This window comes from Colias eurytheme, chromosome 20 (assembly GCF_061535395.1).
Source record: "Colias eurytheme isolate Ceu_HAF_F1 chromosome 20, ilColEury1 Martin Lab GWU primary, whole genome shotgun sequence".
Lineage (NCBI taxonomy): Eukaryota > Metazoa > Arthropoda > Insecta > Lepidoptera > Pieridae > Colias > Colias eurytheme.
In genome coordinates, this window is record NC_142999.1 from 2,154,505 (window position 1) to 2,169,736 (window position 15,232).

At 32.8% G+C, this 15,232-nt stretch overlaps 5 protein-coding genes across 6 annotated transcripts in view; 4 read left to right on the top strand and 1 right to left on the bottom strand.

Annotated features, from left to right (window-relative positions):
- The window catches only part of LOC149899496 (uncharacterized), a 35,002-nt gene extending 29,829 nt beyond the window's left edge, over positions 1-5,173 (top strand). Inside the window, exons 6-9 of one of the 2 annotated variants that reach the window (XM_090113726.1) lie at positions 238-352; positions 1,046-1,167; positions 1,998-2,100; positions 3,184-5,173. In XM_090113726.1, coding sequence (XP_089969852.1) covers positions 238-352; positions 1,046-1,167; positions 1,998-2,080 — 320 coding nt within the window. In that variant the 3' untranslated portion in view covers positions 2,081-2,100; positions 3,184-5,173. Of the gene's footprint in view, positions 1-237; positions 353-1,045; positions 1,168-1,997; positions 2,101-3,182 lie in introns of both variants that reach the window. The other variant, XM_090113727.1, reaches the window with a different exon arrangement.
- A 2,005-nt stretch (positions 5,174-7,178) lies between these two features.
- LOC149899497 (uncharacterized) lies at positions 7,179-8,672 on the top strand. Its single transcript, XM_090113573.1, has one exon. It carries the CDS (start codon positions 7,179-7,181, stop codon positions 8,670-8,672), a length of 1,494 nt encoding a protein of 497 aa, XP_089969699.1.
- Positions 8,673-8,983: 311 nt separating this feature from the next.
- On the bottom strand, positions 8,984-9,989 carry LOC149899498 (uncharacterized). Its single transcript, XM_090113511.1, has one exon. It carries the CDS (start codon positions 9,987-9,989, stop codon positions 9,078-9,080), a length of 912 nt encoding a protein of 303 aa, XP_089969637.1. The 3' UTR covers positions 8,984-9,077.
- A 662-nt stretch (positions 9,990-10,651) lies between these two features.
- LOC149899499 (uncharacterized) lies at positions 10,652-12,242 on the top strand. Its single transcript, XM_090114021.1, has one exon. The coding sequence runs from the start codon at positions 10,878-10,880 to the stop codon at positions 12,000-12,002; it is 1,125 nt and encodes a 374-aa protein (XP_089970147.1). The 5' UTR covers positions 10,652-10,877; the 3' UTR covers positions 12,003-12,242.
- A 1,473-nt stretch (positions 12,243-13,715) lies between these two features.
- On the top strand, positions 13,716-15,079 carry LOC149899500 (uncharacterized). The gene has a single exon (XM_090113934.1). It carries the CDS (start codon positions 13,954-13,956, stop codon positions 14,923-14,925), a length of 972 nt encoding a protein of 323 aa, XP_089970060.1. The 5' UTR covers positions 13,716-13,953; the 3' UTR covers positions 14,926-15,079.
- Positions 15,080-15,232: the final 153 nt, after the last annotated feature.

Here is a 15,232-nt window from a genome sequence, read left to right on the forward strand (position 1 = left end):
ATTCTACCCCCAAGGGGATAAAATAGGGGATGAAAATTATTACCATGAAAATTTTTCTTTTCCACGCAGGCGAAGCTGCGGGCAACAGCTAGTGTAATAATATATCAGAACGAAATGTATGTACTAATATTATATGAACGAAGAAGTTAAAAAGCTTTATATACATTTTTAATTACGTATTTATATAAAATTTATTATCAATTACATTGGTTACTTATTATTTTTTCCAATTTCCAGCTGCAGAGGTGTTGTCAACGCAACGTTCGCTGGCCAAGTGCCGGCCGTTGCACGCGGCGACGCTCGAGTCTAGAAACAAGGCGAAGAAGTGCGCTGAGTTCTTACAGCCATACAGGTAAGTTCTAGCATCGTTATATTGAAATAAATAAATATAATATGAGAATGTTGCTCCGTTGACTCACCGTATTTTTCACCTAAAAATTGTCACCGATCTTTGATATGTGTCTTTTGCATACGAACTTAAATACAGGTGGATTTAATGTGTCAAAAATGGAATCTTTTTCTTGAAAGTAATATAATCGTGTTAAAAATGGAAACTTTTTGATGAAGCAAATATAGGCTTGTTTAAAATGTAATCTTTTTGTTGAAGCAAATATTAACGTGTTAAAAATGGAATCTGTTTGTTTCAAGCTAATAAAAGCGTATTAAAAATGGTATCTTTTTGTTGAAGCTGATATAAGCGAGTAAAAATAAGAGACGTGTGGCACTCGGGGACTGCCGCGGTAAAGCTTGCCTTCAAGCCACACCTCCGCGCCCGTCCCCTTGGGGAGCGTGATGTATTTCGTTACTAAATTTCTGGATTCGGTCCCCGCGCTCAAGGCCCGCGATAGAAGCTATGCAATAGCTTAAAATGAATATCATCCATCATCAAATTCAAATTCAAATTATATTTATTTGCAAGAATGTAGTTACAAATTATAGATGTTTTAATTACAATATTATGTGGCTAATACATTCTACCCATTGATTGGGTGTGCAAATATTGAAAAGAAAGTTGATTAGTCTAATTATCATGAATGAATTGCAGGCAACGTCCCGAAACGTGCACGGCGCTGGCTCGCCGGCTCGTGTCGGGCGCGCTCGGCGTAAGGCTCAGCACCGCGAGACAGGAGCGAGATGAGGAACGACGGCTTATCATGTTAGCTAGAGGTACGTGTTGTACACGTACACTATACCTATACCACAGAATACATAATATGTAGTAGCTAAACGCTACAGAACGGACACTCTCTGCCTCCCGCCAAAATTAAACACTTACCTCACCCCGCACGATCAGTCTAAAAATGGTCCACATTTTTCTACTACAAGGACGATACGCAACGAAGATTGACAACATTAATCAAATTGACTTAAAGTAATTTTATTATTTTGGATTTGTGATTATCGTTTTTCGTAGAAAATGGTTAGATATTGTGCTGTTTACGGATGTATTTCATCAGAAAAACGCGAATTTTTTTTTACGCTAGTCAAAAATGTGCCAACCATAAAGCGTTAACACACACATTTGCAGTCTCTACAGTGTGACTGTCAAAACGATAATTTTGTATGGAGTGTCCGGGGTGTGGCATAAGTATCAGGTATAAGTGTTGTACACTATACAGAACACTCGATACATGATACATTATTCAAGTGACAGGTTACAGAATACACTTCATTGTAGTACACGGAATATGACATGATATAAGTATACATAATACACGAAACATGTGGCATGTTACAGAAAACACAATTCACGAAAAGCGGCAACTCAACACGCTTGCTATACATGTTTCACTATAAACGACACACTACTCACGAATATAGTACACATTACACATTAGGGGTGTGGGTTATGACATGACAATTATATGACTACACAATATACGAATTATAGTACAAATTTCAAGATATGATACACAATATACGTGACACAAGTATTCCGTATATAAAATATAATGCATTTTAGATTTGTAGTTCAAAATACTTGTTTTAAATTCCAGAAAAGAAGCGTCAAGCGGCACTACACAAGGAAGCAGCGTGGGACGGGTCGCTCGCCGACCGCGCGCTGCACTCGCCCTCCTGACCGACACACACACACACACGGTAATGGCACGTAGCACATGACACGTGGCACGTAGCACATGACACGTGGCACGTAGCACATGACACGTGGCACGTAGCACATGACACGTGGCACGTAGCACATGACACGTGGCACGTGGCACGACACGTGCCGAGCGTTGCAGTCATAGGGGCTAGTGTGAGTTTGATCGAGTACGAAACGTTACTATCGCGTCTGCGTCACAGCGAAATTTGTATGGGGAATCAAAGCTTCCCCATACGTCCGCTAGGGGCGCTGTTCGATTTCCCATACTAATTCGGCTGTGACGCAGACGCGATAGTAACGTTTCGTACTCGATCAAACTCACTCCAGGGGTACAGATGTGGCACGTTACACGATATGGTTATATGTGACATGTAATACGATACGGTTACATGTGGCACGTATGACGTAATACGATACGGTTACATGTGGCACGTGGCACGACACGTCACACGGTACGGTAACGTGTGGCACGTGACACGACACGTCGCTCGATACGGTTACTTCAAGAAACGATACGATTGTTTCAAGTCCGTATCGATTAATTCACTTTAATCGATGTTATTAAGCAGGTCACCTCTCTACGAATACGATAAGATAAAATTGATAGACGTCAAATGTTGCCTATTAAATTGACTCCACTATAGATATGTGACCCGACACGATTACATAATATGACATGTCGAATTTACACAAATACGAGTCGAATAACACGTACGGGTGGAATATTTTATTGTTTAACTGTCAAGGCACGGTTAATTAGGCTATGATCTTGTCGTTACCGCGTTCAAACAAACAAACTCTTCAGCTTAATATTATTAGAATATGAAGTAAAGATGAATAATATTATCACTAAATAGTATAAGACAAAGTCGCTTTCTCTGTCCCTCCCTTTGTATACTTAAATCTTTAAAACTTGACTTTTTTAATAGATAGAGTCATTCAAGAGGAAGGTTTTAGTATATAATTTATTAGGTTTTAGACAAAGCGGGCGAAGCCGCGGGCGGTAAGCGAGTTATAAAGATAAATCTAAACACTGATATCCTCTTATACTTTTATCTTACATATCTTATACATTACAGGTGCAATTACTCTTCGCCACTGCACAGCCGTGGAGACTCTCACATTATAGATATAATATAATAAATAATTATATAGTCATATTGATTTGATCAAAAGGGACACACATACAAGGAATGTGGCAATATAGTCGTGTTACCATGGCAACGTATAAACAGGTTTTTGTTAAAAAAGTTGTAGTGTGTGTTTCCCTTTTGATCGCAATAAGTTGATATTATACGTGAATGACGTCACTGTTTTTAATCTATAGTGGATTTGAAGATACAACAAATATCACTATATTTGTTTTATTTTTTTTTTAAACGAAACATGACTCTTTAATTATACTCAAAAATCTTGTAATAGAAATATTTATTACTTCTAAATGGTATATCTATATGGCTATAAAAATGAATTTGTTCGTACTTGAGTATGAAACAATCTGTCTTTCCGTCTCTTTTAAACTCATAATGTTGTATGTAAGAAAGAGTGAGACAAAATATATTAAATTAAAAAAAAATGTAATGTAAAACATATGTGACGTCATTTACGGATAGTTAAGTATTTTTGTAAACGAATTAATATATCACTGTATTGTCGATAAGACCGTTTCTGCAATGTGAGTGAAAAAGAAAAAAAAATGGTAAATAATAATATTTTTTAAAGATGGTTAATTTTTTTTTGTAGGTATGAAATACAGATTATAATTGAAAATAATTCGTGTATGTATAACTTTTTTTTATGTTACAGCATTACATATTTTTTTTTTACTTACAAAAACGTCATATTTACGGATTTTCACTTTTTGTTTTTTTCATTTTCACACTAGAAAAATAAACAGGTTTTATAAATAATACAGTGATAAAACACACATAGCTATGCGCAGGTTTTGGTCGCTCTAGCGTAGTTAGTTCTAATTGTAAGTTAATTTTGTACGAAGAGGGTAGAAAATAAAAATAAATTTTCTTTTATATTCAAGAGGCTTTGGTATTGGGCGGTGCAATATATAAATATTTATTTATATTTTTAATAGTAAAATAAATATGTCTTACAAATCCAATACGCTTGATTGCTGTCACAACAATTTTTTTTATAAAATCATATTATTTAAAATCGTATGTATGTCCGTTTATTAAACGCATGCAAACCCCTCCACGGTGTGTTGTCTGACGGAAAACACCATTAGGAATAAGACGATCTCTTTATTGAAATAAACGGTTAAGTTTCGCCCTCTTCGTGTCAGTCTCAATTGTGAGTCGAGTGAATGGTTACAATGCATAATATTTTTGTTTTTTTTTTGCGTTTATTTGTCTCTCGCGTTCTCTTCACACGCTCTTTCAATACTGATAAACGTTATATTTATTTTTATCACATGGCACATTGAAATTTAAAACGAAAATGGGTAGGATTGGTTTCAAATAGATTTTAATAGAATATTTAGTTGTGATGTATTATAATCGATTTTATCATACTTTTAAAAAATTTATAACACATGCCTTCCACCCAACGATTTTTTTTGTTTTTTTTTTATAGTATTCGTATACCAAATAAATATTATTATATTATAAGCTTTGTGTGCCTCGTTTCTAGTCTGCTTAGGTAATGAGACCAAAACCTGCGCGTATATTAACATATTAAGTAAATTGTCTATAGTTTTATAGACTATTGAAAAATTGTCTATGCTCGACATAGACTAGGTATAATAAAAAAAAATTGTCTATCATAGACTTAAGTCAAGCATGACTGTCAAGTGTTCATTTTATTTATTATGTGCGTTTTTTTTAATGAAAAAAATATCTGAAATGTCTCTTTACAAAAAATATAGATAATAAATTGTCTGTGGTTGTTTAACGAAAACTGTATAGTGTCCTTTATTTACATGTCTAATTGTAATATTGTTTTTATTCGATAAAATGATTAAAAATTAGTAGAATGTGTATCTAAATAAATAAGTACTGATTTTGAATAAAATAATTTTTCTTCGACATGAAATTATATTAGATAATGCATTTATTTTATGTTGTTTGATTTGCACTTTTTACATATAAAATGATGATTTCTTATTTAAAGATTTATCTGAATATAACTAATACATTTTATGTTCTATATATTTGTCATATGTTTAAATAAAATATATTACCAAACTGAAATTTCATGCATAATATTAATATTATTTGCATACAAATGACATTTTTCACATTTGTGAAGTGATACTTTAATAATATCAAAAATGTCATCGCACACAATGTCTGTATCAAAAGGAATTTTGCTAAATGGATTTGGATGAAATTTGAAACACAGATAGGTCTAGAATAATTGATTTAAAAATATATTATTATCTGTGTGTCCTAATTATTTATTTTTGAACTTTATTCAATGACAACGAGTATGCGATCGCTTTTATATAGATAAAAATAAATGTTATTTCTAACTGAAAAAGGGATGTGAAAAAAATGTTTTATCTGTGGAAAGCAATTTAGTAAAAATTATCTTTTTTAACTCAATTATTGGTATCTGTTACCATTTTAACACCAAAGATGCAAAAAGCATTTTAAAAGTAAAATATTAATGATATTGATAAACATTTGATGCTTTATAATTTATTGCTTATATCAATTGAAAAAAGAAATAAAAAGGCAAATTTGAAAGTCTAAAAATAAGAACAACCTTTGAATGAAAATATTATGATTGTCCAAGTTAATTTTATTTCGTCTAAAATTTTCATTCACAGGTATAAAAGTTCTAGTAACTCGAAAATGAAATGATAAAATCATAAAATACTGAAGCATTTCTTTTATGATCTGTAAAAATGATAAGAAAATGTCTTACTTCGATAAATCCCATCTGTCTTAAAAGAAAATAATGATTTCTTTAAAAAATATACAATAATACAGATAAGGCAGATGAGATTTGTCACTAAATCACACAAAAAATCTACGAAGAAAACGAAATTTTTAAAGCAATTGTCGATAAATTTCGATATAATGGGACTTCTTCACAATGGGCAGCGTTGGACGAGTAGAGCCAATCACGATAGTGAAGACGTGCGTAGAGAGCCTAAATTTCTATGATCGGCCATCATCGTAGTTGTTTATTCATAATCACCGTAATGGCGGCAAACATCGACAATCATTTGTTGGGCCAACGCTGCCCATTGTGGAGCGGGCCCATAACATAGCACTTAGTTAATATTACAGCAATAATTTGTTAATATTGTTATTATTTGATCACAGTCCAAAGGCGCGATAAGTCTTATGATAAATGTTTCGAGTTTGGATCTGTACAAAATGTAAAGAATCGTTATTTTTGTAAATCTAAATTGTCTTGGTTGACATAATAAATAATTTGTGACTGATTTGTGCTTTTTATTTTACCTTTTCTGGAAGATTAACTATATTTTCCTCTTACACACACACGACAGAGTACACAAATAACTTTATATTGGTCTCAAAGGAATGTATTTCTCAAATACTATCCTGAAAAGTATATTTTAATCCCTGAAGATGGCAATTATAATAAAATATTTTTATCGTAAATAATAATTTAATAATGATGTAAAGAACTTGTAGCTAATAAGGATTCGTTATAATCATGCAAGGCAGATATAATTATATCTGGTTATTATTGAAAATTTAAAATCTAGATACTGTATGTAACGAAAACCATTATAGAATAGCAAAGAGTTATCGATAATTGAGATAAATTTAAAACATTTATCATTCACCGTGACAAATTGAAGTTATTAAATAAAATATAAAATACGAATCGATACGAGACTTATCAATTAAGTACACTGCGTAAAATAAATAAACAATGCATATCCGAATTCCGAACGCGAAAATCCTGCACGAGTTTTGCAAGTGAGGATATGTCTTAATAATTTTGACCTATTGTCGACTCCATTGTCTCTTGGAACAATGTTCATTGCGATAAACAATAAATATAAACAGCGTACCTAAACAAATTTGTCTTCAGTGTTCTTGGTCGGTTCGCGAAAGCACACCTCATGTAGCGAGAAATGAGACGGTCAATAATTATATTCTACCTCTTATCTGGTGCTTGTACACAAATGAAAACATATCAACATCAGATTTTTATGGCGAGAAAAACAAGATCCAATGCACCGCCTATGCAAACGGGATATTCGTACAGTAGAATTAACGATGGACCAGGAATCATTTCGGTGTTTAATAATAAAATTGGAAACGAAACAACGTCAAAAATAGCTTCAAATAAAACCCAGCACGGTGATGCAGCAAATGATGATGATAAAAAGAATACAAGCAAATTAATGAAGACGGACAATATTATTACCGATAGTTCACCAGAAAATAAGAAGGAAAAAACTAAGACTGCTTCTGAAACCAATTTAAAAAATAATACTGAACGCTTGGAAGCTAAGCCTACTACTTTAAATGAGTTCATAATGAATTATAACGGTAATACCGATTATCGAGTGGACGATGACGATTTAAGAAAGGACTCAAATATGTATGATGGATGGCCGTATTATCACCCGTATGACTATGAGCATTTAAAGTATGATAATGAAAACGACAAAGCAAAAGATAAACGTTTCATTTACGATATAATTGAGAGAGTCATTCCTGTACAAGAAGTAATTAATAATGACATTCCGCCCCCTTATTATAATCCTGCTACTGAGTCAAAGGAAAGAGAACCTGAGTATCCATCGAATAATAACTATGATAATCCTATGTATGGAAATCAACCATTTTTTTCATCAGTGATAAATGACTATATTGATAGTAATTATGAAGACGATCCTTTAACTTTCAAGGGTCTTAATTGGATTAGTAATGACATTGATACTAAAAGGACGTATTCCGATATTGATGATAATAATAAGCGTGTTAGACGTTTACATATTGATGAACCGACACATGAGTCTCCAAGAAATAAATATTATAATAATTATAATTCTGATGAAAATTCAGCAGTTACAGATAAAGGTTATAATAAATACAGAAATACTGAGGATGAAAGTTTGAAAGAAAAAATAAAAGATGACAATAAAAGAAGATATAGATACAATGGCGATAACTATAGAGGATTCAAAGATTTTGTTGATACCTTTGCAAACAAATTTGGCTCAGAAGGCCATAATAAAGACACTAATTACAAAGTGAATAGAACACAGGATAAAGGTGAGAAAAAGAAAGGTTTTCGAAGAGTGTACCATAAGGATGAATATCAGGAAGATAACGAGTTCTATGACAATACCAATAACAAAACTTCTTTGACAGAAAATGGTGGTTCAAAGTATAACATAGGAGGATCGGAAGCGATTTTAGGGTCACGAGCAGCCGCTGCAGTTAGTAATGAAGGGAACGCCGTAAGTCAAGTTGGAAATAAAGAAACTCTGAGGGATTTCAATAGGAATAGGGATAGATACAATAAGAATGGGTATGATGCTGACTTTAATCGCTATAAAGATATTGCAAGAATGACTGCGATACAGAACAATGCAGATTATTTCGATCCTTTTTAAATTATTTGTTAAACTTTTTTAAATATCTATAAATTATTTGTTAAACTTTTTTATAGTAATAAACGTTATTATGCAATGCAAAGTGTTTATTGAATTATAATAAAAACAAAATTTCCTTGTAAAAATCATTTAATCACCCACATAAGAAAATAATACAAATACATTTCTTAACAAAGTATAAATTGCTAAATATAGCAGTTGTTGATCTGTACAATTTTGTTCATTAACTGAATATATAAATGGAACGTTTGGTTCCCTTTTAGAAATATGTACTATATCATTGCAAATGGTAAAACCGTGCATGATTTTTTACTCTTTACTCAGGCATTTTAAAAAATCAATTGTGCATAACCCCATCCTACGAAAAATTAAAATATATATAGAACGTCATAATATAATTAATAATTATCTACCTCTTAACGGATTCGCTACTGTGTTGTCTAAGAATGATAAATCTTCACTTAATTTCTTAGCTTGAGGTACTTGTGGAAATATAGGTAAAATGCTTAAAAATTTGGTCATCATATTTGAAGTTTTCTCGCCTAGTTTATCAACGTATGTTCCTAGACCTATATGCCAGGGTGACCTGACTATTCTTACTACAGAACGTGTGAATTCACTGCTATCTTCAAACTCATCACTGTCTTCATCATCATCTTTTTCACGCTTAGAATCTGTAGTAGCTTGTGTAGTTGTTGAAAATTCTTGATCATAATCGTCTTCTTTCATTTTGTCCGCCGGATTTCTCAGATTAATAGAGCCTATATTTCTAGGGAAAATATTTTTTTGTTTAGCTAAGGATCGAGCTTTTTTAGGCTTTGGTGCTTTCTCTTCTTTTACAGTTTCTTTTGGGCGTTGGAGCTTTGCAACGAATTTAGTTCTCGGTTCTAAAGGTTTTCTTCCACTTACAAACTCGTCGTGATTTACATCAAACTCATAATCATTAATATTGAAATCTTCGTCTTCATGTTCAGCTGAGTCTTGGTTTTTTGTCCATCGATTACGTATCTGGTAATCTTCTTCGCTGTTAACTTCTTGGTATTTAGGTATTGGTTTCTTCACTAAAACTTTCTTCTTTTCGGGCTTGCTTTTTGTTGTATTCTTCGGGGATTGAGTGACGGTTGGATTCCTGGGATTACGTTGATTGCTACTGTGAACATTTATATATTCACCAATTTTATCTTTAGTTACAATATCAGGTTTATTGGATTCAGCAATTAATTTCGAGACAGGCTTGTCTGTAGTTTTTTGAACCAGTTTTGCAAGACATGTCGATACAAAAAAGTAAATCAACGTGAGTAATAGTAATTCTTTCATTGTAAAACGTGATGTTATTCCTGCTAGCGTATCTCTACTAGCACTCTGATATTGTTTCAGGCTTAAAGTAAACACCGAATGTTTTTAGTTATTGTAGTACAAAGTTAAACAATGTATGCATAAATTCGTAGTGATTAATAGATAATGTTTAAAAACAAAATACAATTGCGTACACTAGGGTTCCGTAAATTAAAATTGTGTGCGTGTAAGTAATAATTTTATATCGCATATTTTTATCTCTATCTAAGAGCGTATACGCACTATGCGGGTAGCCGCATTGCGGGTAGCCGTCCGGCTGACCGCAAGCACAATTATGTACGTAATATTCATTTCTATGCGCACTGCGATGCGGCTACCGCAGACCGCACAGTGCGCATAGAAATGAATATTACGTACATAATTGTGCTTGCGGTCAGCCGGACGGCTACCCGCAATGCGGCTACCCGCATAGTGCGTATACGCTCTTAGTCTTAAAGAGTCCTTACAGTTAAGTCGTTCTAGAGTTGTAGAGATAGAACGAAAAGCAATTGATTTTTATGACATAAGAAAATATGTTTTTTTTTCTACGTTTTACTTAATAGAGATTGTATTCTTGAATGTGAACAGAAAAGTTTGTCCTATCTTCATGATTGGGAGCTAAATTGGAGAGCATACAGCTAAGATTAAACTAAATAAGTTTGTAGTTTTAGGTTCTAGATAGGTCTTTAGGTTCTACCTAGTTCGCAATGAGAAAGAAAATTTCACTACAAACATTGTTCTTCATGAATCAGTTGTTTGCTATAAACCATATGTTGACGTGTTTATAAACAATCAATAAATTATCTCGGATCAATTATAAAACTGCTATATTGATCTGCTTCACATTAGTCTTTACACTGTAACGGCAAGATGAAGGTGTTACTAGAAATTGTATCTCTGCTTCTTTATTTCGAATTTATACTTACAGTTCAGATGAACTATGTATATAATGATAATCCTAATCTCGGATATATTGCCGCTATGCCTAGCATTGGATCTTATACTAAAACAAAATTCAACGGACCAAGAAAATATTATGTCGGTAACACGAACCAAAAGTATATGAAACTGGTCAACGAAGAAGCAATAAATTCACTCTTCAGTGTTAAGAAGAATCCGCCAAACACAAATGACCCAGTTTCTGACAAGAATCAAGAAAACGAAGCTAAAAATATACAGTACGATAAACAATGGCAAGTGAGGAAATTTAATAATAACATATTAGTGAATAATGCAAATAATGCTCAAGAATCATCCTCTATATCAAGGGATACCTATAAATCACCACCGCTGAAAAATGATATTGTTAAAGATAAACCAGCAGTATCACAAGAGCGTAAGCATTATGACTATTATGGAATCCAAGACAAATATAATAAAGTCAACATTAAATCGGTAGCAAAGCCACAAGTTGATCAATTTAAAGCAACTATACCAAGTCCTCAGAGACTTCTACCAGAAACAAACAATGAAACAAATGTTGACACTAAAGACGATGCATTTAAAAACAATATCATACATAATGACTACACAATGACAAAGCTATTTAGTGACATGACCCAAAAAGCTTTTGAACGTTATCAACGGAAACAGGAATTTAGAAAAAGAGAAACAAATAATCAAAAGGGGAGACCAGTCAATACAAATGCTGATAAGTCAAAAATCAAAACGAAACCTGATGTGAAATTTCACAAGGAACACAATGTAAAATTTTTAGATAACAACAGGCATATACCAGCAAGAATCGGTAAGAATGAAGAGAACGACAAACCTTACGCTCTTTTTTATAGAAGTCATGAAAATTTTGATCACCGAGATTTCTATACAGGTGTTGTTGATCAAAGTTCTTTGGACAATACCATTAACGGAGCAATTGATATTGAAATCAATGTAAGAGATAAAACAGATAATAGAAGTGATAATAAGAAAACGAAAAAGATATCTAATGTAAAATTAAATAAGAGGCAGAGCAGTTACGATGATGCGATGCCCTGATGATAAAATGATCTAAGTTATCCAGTCTTTACCTGTGCTACTGTGTGACATTTAACAATGCATCGAGAATAGTGAAAAACAAATAACAAAAAAAAATACTTAAATGTGTTTTTAATTTTTATTGTATACAGTGGGGTGATTCACAAATGACTCACCTATCAGAAGAATATTTTGAAGAAGACATCAGAGAAATTTCTAAAAAATAATTTAGTAAACTAAAAACCGAAACTGTTCATTTTGCTTAACTGCTAAGATGTTTCGAACATATAGGTACCTACTATAAAAATTATCTTCTACAATTTCATATTATTAGAATAATAACTTCGCGAATATCATATTTGTGCCTAGTGTAGATACTTTTTCTTTCTATTACAATACCCTGTACTAATATGTAAAATACATACTTATTATAAAATATATTTTTTTACGTCAAATCGAATAAAATAATATAAATTAATTTGATGATATCCAGGAAAACTAGGAGAAGGATATGGGTAACTTTTTTGGCAAAACGATATCTTGACCTATTTTCTAACAGAGAGAAACTTGATTGTCTACGAAAAGTTTGGATATTTTTTTCAGCTATTAATTATTACAAGTTTCAGGATAATATATACCTACTTTAAATAATAATAAATCTATTTACACACAGTACGGCTCAAAATATGCAATTCCTTGCAAAGGGCAAAAAAATCTAATCATTCTTAACCTATTTCCAAAACAAAATTGTTTCGAAACTCACGACCATTATTAATTAAATAGGTAGTTTCATACTAAACATAAATGCTGTGACTTGGCTGTGACAAATAGACCGTGACGATGGAACGCATAGCGCATGCCATTGTTCAGAGAAATAATATTATTGTATTCAATATTGTATTGAGCTATGGGTCAAATATGCAATTAAATTGGTTTAATTTTCACTTGGTAATCAATTAAATATCATTGCGTAATTTCATGGTGTTTTAGAATAAAAATTTCCCATCTTACGCCATCTATTACTTACTCCGAAAAATAACAAAACTTACCGAGAAAAATACAAAACTGTTAGGTACATAAAAAAACCTAACTACTTACTTTAAATTATTTTATTCTTCTTAGTTCTTTTTGATTAACCTGTATTGTACTTAATCGAGATGTTAAAATAAATTTAATTTTCAACTACATTGTATGAAAATATTTTTTCATCTAATGAATTTTCCGCTCAATAGTAATTAGTACCCTCTACAGTCTACATACCTATAACATTTCTATACTAACTGACTACGAAAGCATCGTCATCACATAATTTCCAAAACGAAGCAATTGTTTACATATTTGTGCATCTTATTCCTAAGCTCCATTGAAATTTTAGTTATAAAATTCTTAATCTTCTTATATATAAAAATGAATCCCAAAATGTGTTGGTAAGCGCATAACTTGAGAAGGGCTGAACCGATTTCGATAATTCTTTTTTTATTATATTCCTTGAAGTACGAGGATGGTTCTTATGTAGAGTAAACGTAAATATGTACCACGGGCGAAGCCGGGGCGGACCGTCAGTATTTTATAAGAATACTTGTTCTACGAGAATTTAATGAAGGGCCTATGGGAGCTATTGTTTATCTTCTAACGTGGCTTTATCGTGGCGTAACCTAAATCTATTCGAAATGTTTTAATAAGAAAACATATTTTCCATAAAAAAAACATCCGAATAACAATAAGTACCTATCAATTAGTTTATTTTATCGACAATGCACTAGAAACGACCCATTTGCAAGTGTAACGAGCAGGCATGCACCGTACAAATTAAAGGTTTTTTATTATCATTGACACAGAAGAGCATTGCACAATCGCGAGAGAGCAAGATTCGGGCCATTGATGAATGTCAACGTTCGATACTCTATTATAAACGCTATATAAATATTTGCTGCGACCTTTGCCGTCATTTCTGCACCGAAACGCTGAGATAATGCCACGTCGTATTGTTCTATTACTTATAATTGCCCATGGCTCTTGCATGGAAATGCGGGAGACAGTCGAACGAACGGTCATGGTTCGCAGGACCGGTTCTGATCTTCAACCAGCCGCTACAGGATATATTTACAAAAAAGGCAGCGATGGGGAAGCTGTCGTTACAAAAATGGGTGAGACCGAAGTAATGGAACAGCTATCAAAGTTGTACGAACAACCAAAATCTTTTGCTGCTCCCATCCCAATCAGTTCTCCGTTCGCAGAAGATGATACCAAAGCGGCACTTAAAGCCAAAGATCATGTAATACCAGTTAAAGAGAATTCAGAAGATGCAGTAGATGGTATAGCTGATGACGACTATAGAAAGCTTTTTGACGAATACGCGTCTACATTCGACGACTATTTAAAAAGTTTAGGTGGTTTTAAAAGTGGTGAAAATGACGATTTTGGCAAACAATATGGATATGACGTCCATCATGATTATAATCCAAAGAAAGATTATAGCTATGGAAAGCAAGGAGCAGGGGATTACGATAATAAAAAGTTTGAAAGCTACTATCTATCTAAAAAGCATGATAAGCCTTACGATAGTGATGTATACGGCAATCTTTATAAACATCAAGAATATAATCACGATAATAATGATAAAGGGTTCGGCTCATATAAAGGGCACAAAGATGAAGGCAACACATTTCAATACAAGAAAGCTGATGAAAAGGACTACAATAAGGACGCAATCAAGGACAGTTACAAATACAGCGATGAGCCAAAATACTACGGACATGCGGGCAGTGGAGATGGGCATGCTTATGGTTCAGAACACCACGATGCTTTGGGGGCTGAAGGAACAGAACATGACAACACAAGTGAAAACTCCGAAGAAGATAGCACAACAAATACCTATGGAGACTTCCCAGCTAAAAGCGGACTGGCTGCAAGTAAAAGCTTCAGCTATGAAGTTAAGCATTAATCCGGCTGTGTTTGCTATTGTTTTGTTGTTAAAGTTTCGTAGTTTTGTATATATTTAATGTATTTTAAGTATAAAATAAGATCTCTTTATATTGGATTTTTTATTTATGTTCCATCCCATGAATTTTGTATGTTCCCAAATTATATTATGAAATGTGTTGATATTAAAAATATTAATTATCACAGTTAGTTACTTTTAACACAGTTAGTTACTTAGATATTAAGTATGTAAGTGTGTGTGTTTTCATGGAGGGTGTTAATAAATTAATAATAGAAACAGATCTTTGAAAGTTAATGATGATTTTTGC